Raw genomic sequence first — 18,973 nt, 5'->3', positions numbered from 1 at the left:
TTTTGTAGGGCAACCATTCAAGAATGCCAAAAGGTCTTGGACATCCTAGACACATATGGCAAATGTTCAGGGCAGCAAATAATTAGAAGCAAAACTACCATTTTCTTCAACAAATCCACTTCTAAAGAGCTCAAAGATCACATTAAGATAGCATTAGGTGTTCCTGAAATAAAACAATATGAGAAATAATTGGGCTTACCATCACTAGTAAGGGAGAAATAAAAAGGCAAGCTTCAATTATATAAAAGAGAGGGTTTGGAAGAAAATCCAAGGGTGGAAGGAAAAACTGCTATCTCAAGCAAGGAGAGAAATCCTTATCAAGGCAGTGGTACAAGCTATCCCAACCTACATAATAAGTTGTATCAAGCTCCCAATGGGTCTATGCACAGTGATAGAAAGCTTGATTCGAAAGTTCTGGTGGGGATAGAAGGGTGACCGAAGAAAAATCCATTGGGTAAAATGGGAAACGCTATGCCAGCAAAATCTAAAGGTGGAATGGGCTTTAAAGATTTAGCCCTCTTCAATGATGCATTATTAGTTAAGCAAGCTTGGCGACTGCTACACCACAAGGAATCCTTATTCTACCAGGTTTTTAAATCCAAAATTTTTCCTAATTGCTTAATAATGGAAGCCACTAATTCAAGTGCTGGTTCTTATGCACGGCAGTGCATATTAAAAGGTCAGGATGTTCTATTAAAAGGTGCTAGATAGAGAGTGGGCAATCGAGAATCAATTGGGGTTTGGCTTGATGCTTGGTTACCATACAATGATCATCCAAGAATCTATTCTCTAATAGTTGAAGGTTTTGAGGAAGCAAGGGTGGCCGACCTTATTGATCCAAGCACAAAACAGTGGGATTCAAGTTTGTTGCAGGGCTTATTTAATCCACAAGAGGTTGAGCTGATTCAAAGTATCCCTCTTTGTAACTCCTCGGCTAAAGACAAACTAATCTGGCGATACACATCCTCGGGGCAGTACACGGTGCAATCGGGCTATAGATTTCTAGCAAAAGAAATTTCAAATAATCCAACTTTAGTGGATCCGAACCATGATAATGGAATTTGGAAGTTGGTATGGGGTTTGTCGATTCCATATAAAGTAAAAAATTTCCTTGGAGAGCTTGCTTTGATGCGTTGCCAGCAAAGACAAATTTGAGGAAAAGGATGATTCTGACATCTGATGTTTGTGATCGCTGCAACAGAGAACCAGAAAATATATTACATGCACTGTGGAATTGCTCGGAATTAGCTCAGATATGGGAGGCTCTTCCTGAGCTTAGTTTTCATCGGACCCATAGCTTTTCTAACATTTCAGACCTCATGTTATTTTCACAGCGGGAAGGAAAAAAATTTGGAGAAGCTTGCAATGCTGTTATGGACTGTCTGGTACCGCAGGAACCAAATCAGAGTAAAAAACGCTGACTACCCGATCTCGCAAGTTGCCCCGACAGCTCAACAAACACTTCAGGATTTCAGCAGAGCAAACTTCAAGGCCTCCTCACAGCTACCTGCCCATTCAACCACACAAGTCAGATGGTCACCGCCTCCTCCAAGCTCCCTGAAAGTTAACTTCGATGGAGCTACATTCAAAGACGTAGGCAGAGCTGGCCTGGGTGTGGTGATACGTGACAATCAAGGCCAGGCATTGGCATCACAATCAGAGTAGATTTCCCTTCCCTTCTCTTCAGATATGGTTGAAGCATTGGCAGCGGCGCGAGCTATCTCCTTCCTCCTTCACACTAGAAACTGGTTGCTCGTCCATTATTCTTGAAGGTAGTTCAGAACGTGTGATCAATACTCTTAGCTGCAATGAGGATTCTTTTTCTCCCTTTGGTCACATCCTTGCCTCAGCCAAAGCCTTGACAGATTCCAGTAGCATTTTTTTTTTTCCATCTACGTAGACTTGGAAATTCTATTGTTTATAACCTAACTAAACATACTAGACATGTTAGCGATTATTCAGTGTGGATGGAGGATATTCCTCCACACTTCTATTCTGTACTCTTAACCAATGCTGGTTGAACCTATTTCTAATAAAATTCCTAGGTTTCATTCTCAATATATATATATATATATATATATTATAGCTTTTGTATTATATGTCCAAATTAATTAGTAAAATAAAAATTAGGAGTGGGAAAAAAAAAGGGAAAAAAATCTTTATTTGAGACTTTGAGAATTAATATGGGAAAGTAAAGAACTCCAGTAACAAAAAGAGGGGGAATTTTTTTTTTTTTAAACTAACTGCATATAAATATTCCAATAACATCTCCAGATTTTTCCAATGAAAATATCTTGAGTTCGAGTCCCCCATCCCCAATTATATATTTTTTTTAAAGGCAATTCCTACGGACACTCTGACCACATTTGTTTCTTTTCTTTTCTCCTTTTCTCTAATCTCCCAATGTTCCAAACATTCATAGAGGAGCACTAATAGTCTTTCTGTACACATCATGTCTTCTATTTTCTTCCCAATACAGTTTTCTATTATAACTTAATTGTTCGTTCTATTTGATCTTCAATTATATAATATAATATGTGGATAACTCATCATGCCACTAAACAACATACATGATTTGGAATTATTTAATTTAATTTTAATTAATTGATTGAAATATGACCAAAATATATTTGGCTTAAAATAAATATGGGGTGAAGTGAGTCATTGAGTCTTAGTTTATTAAAAAAGAAAAAAAGAAAAAAAGCTTTAATTCCTAAAAAGTTGAGTGAATTGTGCATTAATAGACTCATCATCATGAATTGATTTATTTTATTTTATTTATTTTTTAACTAAGCTTATGGCCTGCGAAACTATTTTCTGGTAAGAATGTGATCTCATCCAGGATAAGTTTGATATGTCGAAGTACATATTCCCGTTTAAATATTGTAAACCCTTATTGCTAGGGTTAAGTTGGGTACCATCCCTACTAATTTCTCTGCTATACAATAATTTGGAACTCACTTGTTCAAAAAACTCATGCATGTCACGTGGATCATTTAATTCCCATAGCATGAAATTTATATGAAATTTATGAAAACATATTGATAGATGAACCAGATTTATGTCAAAGAAAATAAACTACAACAACTAATAAGTTTATATACCTAAGGTTTGAATTAGGACCAGCCCTAGACATTTTGGGGCATAAGACGAGAACTAAAATGGGGCATTTTTTTATACTTATGTATTAATTAAATTAATATTTATTTAATTTTTTTTAGCAATCTTTTTTAAAATTTTTCATATCCAGATGCATATTTTCTAGTAGACATTTCTAATCAAATAATATATTTATAAAGACTAAAGTAAAAATTAACTTTCAAGTGTAGAGCAAATGAGAAATAGAAGCTGATTTATATAAAAAGTATTGTTATAGTTTCACTGAATAATAACAAGTTTTTAGCAATCTCAACCTACATAAATAAAGATTTATTCATTATGTAAGGGAAGATTCTGGGACCCAGGCCCAGCAAGTAAGTGGTTCTGGCCCAAAAGACCCTAGACAATGAATTTGTAGAGAGTGGGTTATAGAACTAAGGCTGGACGAAGTGAACATTAATTAGTTGTATGCCATGCAACAGTCTGAACGTGAGAATGTTTTATTTATGTTCACAGGATACTGGTCCGAGGAGACATATAAGTGCATTTCTTGCTCTGATTACAGAATTCTTAGGTCTCTCTCTCTCTCTTTTTCTGTAAATTTTCCGATCATTTCTTCATGGGGATTTCCTTCTCTTATATAGCCTCCTTAAATTGATAAGGGTCTTACACTTGTTAACCATCTGGACCTTCACTTGAGTGCCTGTCCCATCGGACATCCACTTTTCTTTCTGTGAGTTGCACTAGCCAATGTAGCACTGTTCGCCTATCTTCTCCACATTAATGCAGCTGAAAAAGTAGCTTCCTTGCATTTAATGCGGCAGTTGTGGCTTCTCCCTGGACGTCTTACATTTTCCTCTTTCCTGCTGTATGAGGCTCATCCTACTACCCACGTTTGCCTGGGATGGTTCTTCACTGTGGAGGAGGCACACATTGGACCCATATTTTTGTGTCCGAGGAGACATTCCTCCTCGGACGTCTTTTAAAATAAACTAGGCTCAACAGGATTGGGTCAGAAGTCTTTTGGTCCCCCTTTTCCCTTTTGGTCATGGTTGGGCTCTGTGCGGGGCCCAAGGCCCATTGTTGACTTTGGGAATTTTACCCCTACAATAGCCCCTCAAAATTCCGGCTCTTTCTTTCTTGTCCGAGGAGGAAAGACAGGATTTTGACATTCATAGAATTATTTATTGTGGATTCTTGTTTCACTCGTGCAGAGATATGCTTCTCACGTGCCTCATTAATGACGGAGGTGTTTAATGACCCATGAGGCGCTAATTATTGCTTTTAGCGGTTTTATATCTTTTCAATTCGACGGTTGGATGCTAGATCAACAGTTGTTATCATTTCCATTTCTCTAGGTGGGAGTATGTCTGTCCAGCTTCTCCCGAATATATAAGATTTTTCAAAGGCATTTCCTTCTCATTTTTGAACAAGCACTCAAGCACTCAGAGCACTCCAGTACTTTCCCTTTCAAAGCGTTCAAGCCTTCACAGTCGTCCCCTTGAAGATTTTATGCAAGTTCCTCACCCGTAAGTGCACATTTCTTTTCCGTTGCCTTTTCCGGCGTTACTCCTTAAGTAAATCATCTTTGCGTCACCTAGGATTAGGGGGATGGGTAAGCTTGAGAAAATGGTAGATTCCCCGGCCGGTATGGAAGGCTTTAGGGCTAAGTACCGTATCCTGCCAGAGGTAGGTCTAGAGTATTGTTCTCTGGAGGAAGTCTTAAACAAGAGAAGAACGGGGCAGGTTGCCATTCCAGTGATAGCCTTTGTGGAAGGAGGAATGATCATCCCTATAGGGAGGATAACTAGGGATTATTTGCGTGGTCATAGGTTGGCCCCTCACCAATGCGTCGCGAATATGTTCCAGATTCTGGGGTGCGTAGACTTCTTGAACGATCAGATGAATCTCAGCCTCTCATGGCATGACGTGGTTCATCTATATGAATTGCACAGCCTCGGCGACTCATATTACTTGAAGTCCAGGTCCGATGAGGTGAGGTTGATATCCTGCCTTCCCAAGTCCAACAAAGGCTTGAAAGACGACCTTTTGATCATCTCCGAACCATGGCACGACGGTATTCACTGCCCGGTCAGGGCAGGAAAACCAGGTGGGGCACCATAGAGTTAGATCCCTTGGAAGGGATCTTAGTTTTGATCTTTCTTTTTCTTCGTTTCAATTTTGACTTCGCTTGTTTGCCTCCTCGGACTAACGTAACCCTTTCTTTGGGCTTTGCAGACAAGGCACATACGACTCCTCAGCTAAGTTTGGTCAACGTCCCAGCACTCAATTTCCTTCTGAGGTCTGAAATTTACGTGAATGCAGACAGGCAATTGCGGGCTGCACCTCTGATTTTGGACTACGAACCCCTTACTCGTGCTCTAGTGGACGCCGATCAAGCAATCAGGGTTGGCAGTCCGCGATTAGCACGAATCGACATCTCCATACCAGGTTTTCTTGCTTCGAGAGATTTACCTCCCGTCCAACTACTTTCTCAGCGTGCTTTTCTCGCAGTAGTTGTCCCAGTGGAAGAAGCCGGTTCCTCGCATTCGTCTTTGGAAGATCAGATAGACCAGTTCCATTTCGCCGAGGGGGAGAGGTGTCGGCCAGGCCAATAGAGCTCTCGGACTCTGATTCAGATTTAGACCGCGCCTCGGCAGTCCCTGATCTTGGTTTAGTAATCACACAACTTGATACCAGCCAAGAGGTTGAAGAAGAAGGAATGGATCTAAAACCAAGGTCTGGTCTCAGGGGCCTCCTTTCCAATAGGAACAAAGGGCAGTCCTCCAAGGATGTCCCGAAGGAACAGCCGACCTTCAAGTCTCCTCCTCCTCTTCCTCCCACATCAGATGCGGCATTGCAGCTTATGCCCAATTTGAGGCGAAAAAGGCCTGTGGAGGAATTGGAGGAGGGCGAGGTTGGCCACGAAAAAGCCAAGCCTCAGAAGAAAGGCAAGGAGACCAAAGAGTCTAAAGAGAAGAGGACCAGGTCCATTGATAGCCGAGACGAGACGGCTATTCGGAGGGAACAGCGGATATGGTCGCCACAGCTCGAACTGGACGGCGCCCCAATTTCCTGGGATGCGACCCTATGGGAATCCCAGCGAGGGCAGGCGTCATTCTTGGTTGAGGCCTTACAACAGCCTCTTCTTTTGCCTCGCGATATGAAAGGCCTCCGGGATACTCGACAACCAGACCTCTTCATGTCGCTGAAGAGGGACATGGCTATGGTAAGTGAAAACTTCTCCTATTTCGTTCTCTTGTTACGTATCTATTTATTCATCACTCTCTTTTAATTAGGCCTTTACTTTTCTGGCGCAGGTTACTCAACAAATCTTTGTTGCTGAGGAATGGGCCAAGAAGGCTCGTGAGGACCTACACAGTGAGGCTCAGTCCCGCTGTGCTGCCAAGAAGACTACTGGCAACCTTAGGCAAGAAAATGATCGCTTGAGCAGTGAAGTAAAGGAGGCAAAAAAAGGTCGTGCGAGCGCGGAGGCCGGCCTTAGAAACGCCACTAAACAGGCTGAGGATCTACGCATACAGCTCCGCCAGTCCTAGGAAAAACTCGTGACAAAGAAGCAGGCGATTTCAGATCTCAAGGCCGAGCTTGCTAAGGTCAAGGAGGAGGCCCGCCTGGCCAGGGAGGCAGCTGAGAAAGCAGTGGCAATCTCTTATGATCACGGAGTCAGGGACACTGAGATCAGGCTGACCGAGGAGGTGGCCGCTGTATGTAGAGATTACATCACCATGTCTTGGGGTGTAGCCCTGAATCGAGCAGCAGTCCTAGCGGACTCTGATCTCCGGAAAGCTGAGAATATCTTTTTTCCGAGGGATATTCGTGAGATCCTCGACGTGGTTGCCCCTGAAGAGCCTCTCCCAACGAAGGCCTTAGCCTCGGACTCCTCTATGCCTGAAGCTGAGGATGCGCAGCCGGCCGTGAAGGACAAGTTGCCCGAGGACAGTCTTTCAATCAGGGAGGTTGTTGCACAGGCTAAGGAGACTGTTCCGGGACCCCAGGCAGCAGACGATCAACCCGAGCCTACTCAGGGTTCAGATTTAGGAAAGTAGTATAGGACTTTATTTGTTTTACCCTTTATATTTTGTTCTGTTAATGTTTGTAAAAGGATCGCTTTTGGATTTTAATGAAAGGTGTCGTTTTCCTTTAAATCTTGTTGTTTTACTTTCTCTTCTATTTTCATCATGAATGGATGTCTATTCTACCATTAACTATTGAAAACCAAGCATGAGTGAATGAATATGTAAAAAATGATAGTCGATAATTAGACAAAATGACAGCGAGGTTAATTTCCCCCAAGTCTGTGGTCCGAGGGGCCAGGCAGGACTTGGGTTCTGTTTAACACTTAGTGAAAATGGCTTCGAGGTTAATTTCCCCCAAGTCTGTGGTCCGAGGGGCCAATCAGGACTTAGGTTCTGTTTAACACTTAGTGAAAATGGCTTCGAGGTTAATTTCCCCCAAGTCTGTGGTCCAAGGGGCCAGGCAAGACTTGAGTTCTGTTTAACACTTATTGAAAATGGCTTCGAGGTTAATTTCCCCCAAGTTTGTGGTCTGAGGGGCTAGGCAGGACTTGGGTTCTGTTTAACACTTAGTGAAAATGGCTTCGAGGTTAATTTCCCCCAAGTCTGTGGTCCGAGGAGCCAGGCAGGACTTGGGTTCTGTTTAACACTTAGTGAAAATGGTTTCGAGGTTAATTTCCCCCAAGCCTGTGGTCCGAAGGACCAGGCAGGACTTGGGTTTTGTTTAACACTTATTGAAAATGGCTTCTAGGTTAATTTCCCCCAAGTCTGTGGTCGGAGGGGCCAGGCAGGACTTGGATTCTGTTTAACACTTAGTGAAAATGGCTTCGAGATTAATTTCCCCCAAGTCTGTGGTCCGAGGGGCCAGGCAGGACTTGGGTTCTGTTTAACACTTATTGAAAATGACTTCGAGGTTAATTTCTCCCAAGTCTATGATCCGAGGGGCCAAGCAAGACTTGGGTTCTGTTTAACACTTATTGAAAATGGCTTTATGGTTAATTTCCCCCAAGTCTGTGGTCTGAGGGGCCAGGTAGGACTTGGGTTCTGTTTAACACTTATTAAAAATGGCTTCGAGGTTAATTTCCCCCAAGTCTGTGGTCTGAGGGGCCAGGTAGGACTTGGGTTCTGTTTAACACTTATTGAAAATGGCTTTGAGATTAATTTCCCCCAAGTCTGTGGTCTGAGGGGCCAGGTAGGACTTGGGTTCTGTTTAACACTTAGTGAACATGACTTCGAGGTTAATTTCCCCCAAGTCTGTGGTCCGAGGGGCCAGGCAAGACTTGGGTTCTGTTTAACACTTAGTCCAAGTAGTTGTGTAGTAATACGACGTCAAGAATTATGTCTTTCATTAATAACAGTACCTTTTTAGGTTATTTACATTCCAAGGACGTGGCACTACATGTTCATCCAAATCTTCCAAAAAGTAGGCTCCTATGCCGGCTACGGAAGTGATACGGTATGGGCCTTCCAAGTTTGGTCCGAGTTTTCCCCATGCAGGGTTCCTCGTGGTGCCCAGGACCTTCCTCAGTACTAGATCCCCTGGCGCCAATGGTCTTGACTTCACCTTGGCGTCGTAACCCTGTTTGAGCTTTTGCTGATAGTATGCTAGGTGGACTATTGCACTTTCCCTTCTTTCCTTGATGAGGTCCAAGCTTTTTTCCAGAAGTTTGTTATTAGCAATGGGGCTGAAGGCGGTAGTCCTCAGTGTTGGGAAGTTTATCTCCAGTGGGATGACAGCCTCGGCTCCATAGGTCATTGAAAAGGGGGTTTCTCCCGTGGACCTGCGAGGTGTGGTGCGGTATGTCCACAAGACATGGGCTAGCTCTTCAACCCACCTCCCTTTCGCGTCGTCTAACCTCTTTTTCAGCCCATTCACTATGGTTTTATTGATGGCTTCTGCCTGTCCATTACCCTGTGGGTAAGCCGGTATGGAGTATCGATTGATAATTCCCAGCTCATTACAGTATCTTCTGAAGGCTTTGCTGTCAAACTGGAGGCCGTTGTCCGAGATCAGGGTGTGCGGGGTCCCAAACCTAGTGATAATATTTTTCCAAACAAACTTCTTGACATCGACGTCCCTAATGTTTGCCAGTGCCTTAGTTTCGACCCACTTTGTGAAGTAATCGGTGCCGATGAGAAGAAATTTCTTGTTCCCTGCCGCTTTGGGGAATGGCCCTAGTATGTCTAGGCCCCATTATGCGAATGGCCAAGGGCTGGACAGCGGGTTCAGTTCTCCGCCTGACTGGTGCATGTTCGGGGCAAACCTTTGGCACTGGTCGCACTTCTTCACATGTTCCAGAGCCTCTTTATGCATGCTCAGCCACCAGTAACCCGGCGTTATGGCCCTGTGGGACAGGGACCTACCCCCCGTATGACTTCCGCAAATTCCTTCATGTAACTCCTCCAGGATGAGTTCAGTAGCCTCTGGGTGCACACACAGCAGGTATGGCCCTGAGAACGAGCGTCTATAAAGTTTGGAGTCCTCGGACAACCAGAATCGAGAAGCTTTCCTCCTGATTTTGTCGGCCTCAACCTTATCGTCTAGCAAGGTGTCGCGCTTTAAGAACTGCACCAGAGGATCCATCCAGCTAGGTCCTGCCCTCACGTTGTGTACCCAAGTTCCGTTAGCCTTCTTTGTTATTGGGGGGTAGAGATCCTCTACTAAAATAACCCGAGGAAGTGGCTGAGCCGAGGAGGTGGCCAGCGTTGTGAGAGAATCAGCATGGGTGTTCCCGCTCTTGGGTACATGCATTAAACGGAAGTGATAGAAATGGGTCTGCAGGTGCTTAGCCCGGACCAGGTACTCTTGCATTCTTTCATCCTTTGCCTCCAACTCCCCGTTTACTTGTCCCACGATGAGTCTCGAATCCGAGAAAATGTTTACGAATTTTCCACCCAATTTTCTGATCATCGACATTCCCTTCAATAGCGCCTCATACTCGGCTTCGTTGTTCGTGGCTGAGAATCCGAGCCTCAACGACTTTTCTATGGTTATCCCTTCGAGAGAGATCAGAACAAGCCCCACCCCTAAGACCCTTTGGTTCGCTGTACCATCGATGTGTGCTTTCCACCAATTGTGTTCATGCTGAGAGACTGTGCCGATTAGTTTCTCATCAGCACTTAGCGATCCAGACACTTCCCTTTCTTCTAGTGTGGGCTCCGCAAATTCAGCTACTAGATCGGCGAGGACCTGGCCTTTTACTGCAGTGCGAGGCATGTATCTGATGTCGAAGGGGCCCGGACCACGTTGAGTTAGCACAACTACTGTATGTGCCTGAAAATAGTGGGGGAGCTTCCGCATTGCTTGTACGACAGCCAAGATAGCTTTTTCGAGGGGGAGATACCGGGTCTTTGCCTCCTGCAGCGGTTTGCTCACGTAATAGACGGGTCGCTGCGTGCCATTGTCTTCTCGGATTAGCACTAAGCTCACCGCATGAAAGGCTACTGCGATGTAGGCGAACAACACCTCGTCGGCATCAGGAGTGGACATAATCGGTGGTCGAGCGAGGTATTCCTTGAGCTGTTGGAAAGCTAAAGCACGCTCCTCAGTCCACTCGAAGCCCTTCCACTTGTGCAATAGGAGGAAGAAAGGCCTACATCTGTCCGCTGAGCGGGAGATGAAACGATTTAAAGTAGCTATCATGCCGGTGAGCTTCTGGACTTCTTTGGGATTCCGAGGAGGCTGCAGGCTATGAATGGCTCTTATTTGGTCAGGGTTAACTTCTATTCCTCTGTGGGTCACCATATAGCCTAAGAATTTTCCTGATCCCACCCCAAATGAACATTTGGATGCGTTCAGTCGTAGCTTGTACTTTCTCAGAATTTGAAAGACTTCGCCAAGGTTTCTGATGTGGTCGGCCACCAATTTGCTTTTTACCACCATGTCATCTATATACACTTCAACGCTCTTACCCATCTGCTGTTCAAACATCCTAGTCATCATCCTTTGATAAGTCGACCCGGCATTCTTAAAGCCGAAGGGCATCACCTTATAATGATAGTTTTTGACTGGGGTGACAAAAGCAGTTTTTTCTTGGTCTTCGGCAGCCAGGGATATCTGATGGTAGCCCTAGAAAGCATCCAAAAAACTCATTCAAGGGTGTCCGACAGTCGAATCTACCAATCGGTCTATCCGTGGCATTGGGAAAGGATCCTTCGGGCAGGCCTTGTTTAAGTCCGTGAAGTCTACGCAGACCCGCCATTTCCCGCTCTTCTTTTTTACCACGACTGTGTTGGCTAACCATTTGGGCTAGAATACTTCTTTGATAGCCCCAGCTTTCTTCAATTTTGCGACCTCTTCTCTCACAGCGTCTGCATGTTCTTTTGACAGTCGCCGAGGAGGTTGCTTTTAGGCGTTATAGTCGGGTTAACGTTAAGGTGATGGCATATGAGATCTGAGTCAACCCCGGGGGCCTCATAGGGATCCCAGGCGAATACGTCCACATTCCGTCGGAGAAAATCAATTAGTGTTGACTTCTCCTGTGGTGGTAATTCTGAGCCGATCTGAAAAAACCTCTCAGAATCTGATCCGACGAGTACTTTCTCCAGCTCCTCACAGCTCACCTCCGTGACTGGTTCTCCACCACCCGCAGTTGGGACTGGGGTCTTTAATTGCTATAAGCCGTTCTCGGCTGAAGTGGAAGGTTCACTATTTAGTCGTCGTGAGATTGCCGACACCATGCATTGCCTAGCCATTCCTTGGTTCCCTATTATTTCTTTGACTTGACCTCCTGACGGATATTTCACTTTTTGGTGCAAGGTTGATGGCACAGCCCCTAGTGCATGAAGCCACGGTCGGGCCATGATAGCTGTGTAGAGGGAGTACACATCTACCACAATGAAGTTCACCTCTACCACGTCTGAGTCTGTTTGCACAGACAGCCTAATCATGCCTTTCGGGGTGATGGTTTTTCCTTCAAAGCTGACCAGAGGGGAATCGTATGGCGACAGGTCTTCTGGTTTCAAGTTCAACCCCTTATACAAGTTAGGGTACATTACCTCCACGGCGCTGCCTTGATCAACTAACACCCTTTTCACGTCATAACCTCCAATTCTGAGCGTGACGACTAGGGCATCATCGTGGGGTTGAAGGGTTCCTTGCTTGTCCTCCTCCGAGAACCCGATTAAGGGTGTGGCACTCACTCTGGCTCTCTTGGATTCCCTGTCATCTAGCTCAGTTGGGAACCTGCTCACTGACATTACTCTGAAAGGGTTGGAATCGGTCCTTCCAGGTGCGACAAGAATGACATTTATTGTGCCGATGGGTGGCCTCAATGTACTTTGTCTGGTTTCGATATTCGACTGTTCCTGCCATCCTTCAGGGCGATGTAACAGATGCCTCAACTTCCCTTCTCGGACAAGCCGGTCTAAATGGTTTTTCAGATTCCTGCAATCGTTGGCGGTGTGACCTGGCTCTTGGTGGTACGCGCAATACAGATTCTGATTACGCTTCGAGGGGTCACCTGCCATCCTATTCGGCCATTGAAAGAAAGGTTCGCACTTCACCTTCTCTAGGATCTTATGTAATGGTTCTCGGAACACAGCATGGACTGCCTGAGCCCCAGTAGATCCAGACTGTTCCGCGTAATCTCTTTTCGGCATGTTATTGCTGTTAAAGCGGTTCAACCTAAAGTCCCTTCTCTCCTGAGGGACAACCTTCGCTTTACCCTTCCCCATCTGCTTGTCCTCCTCGACCCTTTTGTACTTGTCGATTTTGTCCATGAATTGGCGCACGCTAGTGACTGGCTTCCCAATGAGGGACTTTCTTAAGCCATGCTCTATCGACAGGTCCCTTTTGAACGTACTAATGACGACGTCATCGTAATTTCCTTCTATCTCATTGTACATTTCCCAGTACCTATCTGAGTAGGCCTTCAGTGTCTCCCCTTCCTGCATGGACAAGGATAGGAGGGAATCTAGGGGCCGAGGGACTTTACTGCTGGTAATGAAGCGGGAGTCAAAAGCCTGTGTCAGCTGTTTAAAGGAATCGATGGAATTTGGCTTGAGGGCATCAAACCATCTCATCGCCATAGGTCTTAAGCTGGACGGAAACACCTTACACATTAACGCCTCATCCCTGGAATGGACGGCCATCCTCTGATTAAATTGGCTTACATGCTCTACTGGGTCAGTCCGACCATTGTATATAGAAAACGTTGGCTGATGGAACCGCCGAGGAAGCTCTGCCCTCTCTATTCTACGCGTGAAAGGCGACTGGGAGATGCGATCTAGGGCCTTGCTCATGGCATCATTAGCCAGGCCTTGGTAAGATGGACTTTTGTGTCCGCATTTGCGAGGCCGCTCTTCCTCGTAGGAAAAAGACTCGCTTGGAGGGGTTCTTGACCTCCGCCTGTATTCGTTATCCTCATCACTGCTAGTGTCCGAGCTGGGTGAAGGACGTTTTCGCTGTGCTCGGCGCAGCTTCTTCTTCAAATCATCAATCTCTTGCTGTAAAGCTTTTCGATCGTTTTGCTTATGGAATGCATGGCCTTGCCCTTTCGAGCGGCTTCTACTCGTGTGAAAGGTGTTCACACTGCCCTCTTATTGCCTGTCTTGGTTTTTCTCTTGTTTGAGGTTCAAAAAATTGTCCTGCCGTTGGGAATCTGCACGTCCGGTTTGACGCGGACCTGATCCTTCCATTTCTTACAGTTTCACTTATCGAAACACAAGTTCTTCCCACAGACGGCGCCAATTGTAAGGGCAGATTCTGGGGCCCAAGCCCAGCAAGTAAGTGGTTTTGACCCAAAAGACCCTAGACAATGAATTTGTAGAGAGTGGGTTACAAAACTAAGGCTGGACGAAGTGAACGTTAATTAGTTGTATGCCATACAACAGTCTGAACGTGAGAATGTTTTATTTATGTTCACAGGATACTGGTCCGAGGAGACATATGAGTGCATCTCTTGCTCTGATTACAGAATTCTTAGGTCTCTCTCTCTCTCTTTTTTTGTAAATTTTCCGATCCTTTGTTCATAGGGATTTCCTTCTCTTATATAGCCTCCTTAAATTGATAAGGGTTTTACACTTGTTAACCATCTGTACCTTCACTTGAGTGCCTGTCCCATCAGACATCCACTTTATCTTTTTGTGAGTTGCACTGGCCAATGTAACACTGTTCGCCTGTCTTCTCCACATTAATGCGACTGAAAAAGTAGCTTCCTTGCATTTAATGCGACAGTTGTGGCTTCTCCCTGGACGTCTTACATTTTCCTCTTTCCTGCTGTATGAGGCTCATCCTACTACCTACGTTTGTTTGGGATGGTTCTTCATTGTGGAGGGGGCACACATTGGGCCCATATTTGTGTGTCCGAGGAGACATTCCTCCTCGGACGTCTTTTAAAATAAACTAGACTCAACAGGATTGGGCCAGAAGTCTTTTGGTCCCCCTTTTCCCTTTTGGTCATGGTTGGGCTCCGTGCGGGGCCCAAGGCCCATTGTTGACTTTGGGAATTTTACCCCTACACATTATATTACCAATCACTAATATATATATATATATATATATATATATAAACACACGATTAAAATTATAAAATAAAATTAAAAAAAAAAAAAGTCACAGCCATAACAAAAACAAGCCCAGCCCAGCCAAGAACCTACCAAGACCCACCCACAAAAAACTTAAAACAAATCCTATTACATTTACACCTATAACAAAAAAAAAAAAAAGAGCTTTTTTTTTTGGGGAGAAACAAGCCTTTACAAGTTACTAGTTATAGTGTTAAGCTCAAAAGTCAAAACCCATTACCCACTATACCCAACCAAAATCAAAACGCAGCACAGCATTGAAGGTAGCAGCGAAAAAAAAAAAAAAGGCCAGTCGGCGACGGTGGAGGAAAGGAAGCTTGAGCCAACAGTCAGGCAGTCGGATGATTTAGATTAGATCGGAGAAAAGGAAGCTTGAGCCAGGCAGCCAGGCCTAGCAACAGTGGAGAGAAAGAATGATAGAGGAGGAGAGCAAGAGTTGAGAGAAAAAAATGAGAAAGAGACGATAAAAATTTTAGGGATTTGAGGTTTTTATTTGTTTTGATTATTGATTGTTTTGTGGTTAATTTCTTAGACCGGATTTGTAGTTTATCTTGTTGAATTTTAGTTTATCTAGAGGATAATGATGTTATTTTTGGGACAATTGATTTGATTTAGACAACAAAAAAAAAAAAAAATTGTACTACCAATGTTTAACTTGGTATAAGAAAATTTTTGTTTTTTGGTCAAAAGGAAGTCCCGGAATTTTTTAGATTCATTTGAAACCCTTTTTTTTTCCCCTACTATTGCTTCTTTTCTAAAATTTTAGGGCCTTCCTCCCACTTGGGGGCCTTAGGCAATTGCCTAACTCACCTAGTGGAAGGGTCGGCCCTGGTTTAAATGATATATTAGTAAAATTTCATTTAATTAAACAGGTCAGATGGGTCAAACGGGTTCCATAGGTTGAACAACCTAACCCGTTTATCAAACGGGTCTGTTGTGTCAACCCGAATATGACATGAACTCATTAAATCTCAACCCATAACCTGCTAATTTTGTATCGTGTTTGCGAGTCGTGTCCAATTTTGCCACTGCTAATAAAAACTCTAAAAGTCTAGTCTATACTATGTAAAACGCAACTGATGAAGCCAACGCAACTGAAGCTTAGGGTGGGGGAAAAGAAAACGCTAGTGCCATATTTGATTTATCATAAAAAGAATTAAAAAAAAAATTCAAGACTTGTTTAAAAGAGAGAAAAAATATTAAGGTTTGGTTAACAAGTGTTAAAAAGCATTAGTTATGGTTGAGTTTTGTATTGTAATCTATTTGCGTTTTTTTGGAGTCAGCACAACATCTAATTAAATGAGTATTTATTTATTTGTTTTTACTTTGTGCTACTTCTCAATACGGGTCTAGCTTACCTCTAGAAGACTAGAACTTTTTTAACTGGAATTTCCTCTTATTTTAATGAAAGACTGTCACGTCACCAACTAACTAAATAAAATGTGGAGAATAAAACTCACTACCACTTGTCATTGTATATTTAAAACAAAAAAAATATGTCCAGTTAAAAAAGTACTGGAAATAAGCCAAACCCTCTCAATACAAGGATCTATTCAATTCCTCCTTAACGAGTGTAATCAAGCATCCATTAACATATTCTAAATTATACAATAAAAATAATTATTTCCTTTGGGGAAAATTGCAATTTTATCTTCTTCTTTTTTTTGCTTAATACATTCAAGTTTTTTTGTTTTTTGTTTTAATTCCTTACGTGAATAAGATTTGGATTTAATTCTTATATGCTTACACTATGTTTTCATGTTTATTCGTTTGCATGTTTAATTCTAGCTAATCCATGTTTAGATTTCAAATCATTCACATGTGTTAACCTTAATTGAATTTTAGATCTAGGACTAAATTCCCATTTAGGATCTTAGATCTATTCATATTCCATGCACAAAAGTCAATCTTTTTGTCATATATGTTCAAAATGCATACTTTTCATGACTAAAATACATTCATTTTCACATGATTAAAAAACGTTTTTATTATTATTTTTAACACCAAAAACCAGATCTAGGATTTTCCATAAAAATTCCTTTGCTTTTTCAACACCCACCAAAAATCAGATCTGAAATTTTATCCTAAATCTCATTCATTCTTTTAAATCTAAAACCAAATCAAGAATTTTTCTCATAAAAATTCCTTATTTTCAATGCATAAAGTCAAATCTGGAATTTTCTCATAAAATTGCTTATTTTCAACCCCTAAAATCATATCTAGAATTTATTCTTTCAAAAACTAGATTCAAATTCTTTTTCTCCACACGTTCATCATTTTTATCATTAAATTATTATGTTCTCAAAAAATTACTTTCTTTTTCATTAAGATTAGATCTTCTAGATGGGATAAGGTAGATCTTAGAGTTTCAAATTGCATATTGCATCTTATAATTGCCTATATCATAGTGCATACTGTATTTGGCTACATAAAAGTCCATTTTGAGTCTAGAATACCGAATTTTGTTTGGGTAAGGTGGGTGCCTAACACCTTCCCACTCTATAATCTAGTCCCCAAATCTAGGATTTTAGGTTCGTAGATTAGTGTTTTATCATTTTCTTTGGTAGAATGTAACTAGGACCAATACTTTGTAATTTTTACTTAGATTGTAACTAGGACCGAAGCAATGTAATTTCTACCAATTGTATATATTTTGATTTATGAAAATTTGAGACAATTCAATCATACACTTTTGTATTTTATAATTTTTCTTATTTTTTGTAATATAAAAAATAAGTGGTGGCTCCACGTTAATTCAACCCAAAGAGGTACCACATATACTCTTTTGAGATATCACCCTAAAAATTTCGGTTTTTCACAGTAACATATTAAATTTAGTCCACATAATCATATCTCGGGATAAATTAAGTCTTACATAACCATATCATGGTCCTTGCTAAAAAAATTGAAGGAAAAAAAAAAAAAAAAAAAAAAACCATATGCATGACACATTTGTATACATTGAAAAAATAATAGATACATGACACACAAAATTAGTACAACCCCTTCAACGAACAAACCCATTATCCTTCTATCAATATCTATAATAAGTTGGACCATATCATGCAAGGTTCAATTTCTTCTCTCAATACACAACTCTTTTGAATGTTGCTTATTATCATCCTTACAATTGCAGAAGTAGGTGACACATTGATGCATGGGCAAGCACCATTAAAAAAGAAATGACAAGTAGTATTTTTCAGACTATATTAATAAAGTTTTTGCTTGTTCATGGCGGATTCAAATATTTTAATACATGCTCTAAAGCCCACATCGACATCTAATATTTCAGAACCTAAGTCCATATCATTGATTTCATTAACAATTGATGATGACATATATACTGATAAAACAGGAAATGTGTGTCATCAGTATGTTCGTGGTCAACCTGATGGACGACTAGGATTACCTGTCAAGAGAAGACTAGAGATAAAATATATGACTCTGGATTAGTGCCTGTCAAGGACCCTGATAGTTAAATTAAATAATCTCTTTGGGGAAATCTCTCATATATATGTATTATAGATTAGTTTGTGTGTCACCTGTTCTTGGTTGGCTTTATATAGCCAACCTATGAGTTATTGCAAGGTCTGTTGATCTCCTTTGGGCATTGTGCCTGAGTTGAAAGTTTAATGCTTGATTAATGGCCATTAACCAACTCATAAAGGTGTTTGTAAGTTTTGAGTAACTAAAGAGAGGAACCAAATCAGAGATTCAAAACTTGCCGATGAGTGTTGGAGTGACTGAAAAGAGATTACGTGAATATTTCGAAGAATAACTCAAAAATCTATTGAAACTTTGAAAAGTTTTGATGTGTCCGAAGCTTTGGAGCTGCTGGGTTTCTGACTAAAACTTGATTGGAGGCCGAGAAAATGAGGGAAATTGAGAAAACCCTTGTGAAACCTAAAACGTTTGAGGGCTGGGTTTCTCTTCTTCTTCTTCTTTTTTTTTTAGTAAGGGTTGGGTTGAATTTGGGTATATTAATTTTGGGTTAAATGGAGTTCAATGGGTTTTTAGTTAAAACCCAATAATTATTGGATCTAATTGGGTTGATGCCCATTTAATCCAATTAATAATTGGGTGGGTTTAGGCTCAATTAGAGTGGGTGGGTTTGGGTAGACAAATGAGTTTGGGCTTACTTTACTACCCCTATTTGTAATGGACTTGAGGTGGCTCATGAAGGCATCGGCAATGATTTTATAGCCATTATTTATTACTGGCTTGAATGAGGGAGTTATATCTGATTTGAATTTTTTTTTTTTTTTTTTTTTTTTTTTTTTGAGAACCAGACCAAAAGCTTGTGCATTTTATTC

The 18,973-nt window shown here is 42.0% G+C and overlaps 2 protein-coding genes across 2 annotated transcripts; both read right to left on the bottom strand.

The window, feature by feature from the left end:
- Positions 1 to 7,310: 7,310 nt before the first annotated feature.
- On the bottom strand, positions 7,311 to 11,118 carry LOC115956552. Its single transcript, XM_031074892.1, has 3 exons — positions 9,398 to 11,118; positions 8,512 to 9,166; positions 7,311 to 7,325 (listed from the first exon to the last, which is right to left on the bottom strand). Exons 1-3 carry the CDS (start codon positions 11,116 to 11,118, stop codon positions 7,311 to 7,313), a joined length of 2,391 nt encoding a protein of 796 aa, XP_030930752.1.
- Positions 11,119 to 11,435: 317 nt separating this feature from the next.
- On the bottom strand, positions 11,436 to 13,163 carry LOC115956551. Its single transcript, XM_031074891.1, has 2 exons — positions 11,880 to 13,163; positions 11,436 to 11,747 (listed from the first exon to the last, which is right to left on the bottom strand). The coding sequence occupies exons 1-2, from the start codon at positions 13,161 to 13,163 to the stop codon at positions 11,436 to 11,438; spliced, it is 1,596 nt and encodes a 531-aa protein (XP_030930751.1).
- Between the last annotated feature and the right edge of the window lie 5,810 nt (positions 13,164 to 18,973).

Source organism: Quercus lobata, chromosome 8 (assembly GCF_001633185.2).
Source record: "Quercus lobata isolate SW786 chromosome 8, ValleyOak3.0 Primary Assembly, whole genome shotgun sequence".
Classification (NCBI taxonomy): domain Eukaryota; kingdom Viridiplantae; phylum Streptophyta; class Magnoliopsida; order Fagales; family Fagaceae; genus Quercus; species Quercus lobata.
Note: the sequence above shows the minus strand (reverse complement) of the source record. Positions and strands in the feature narration are given on the sequence as shown.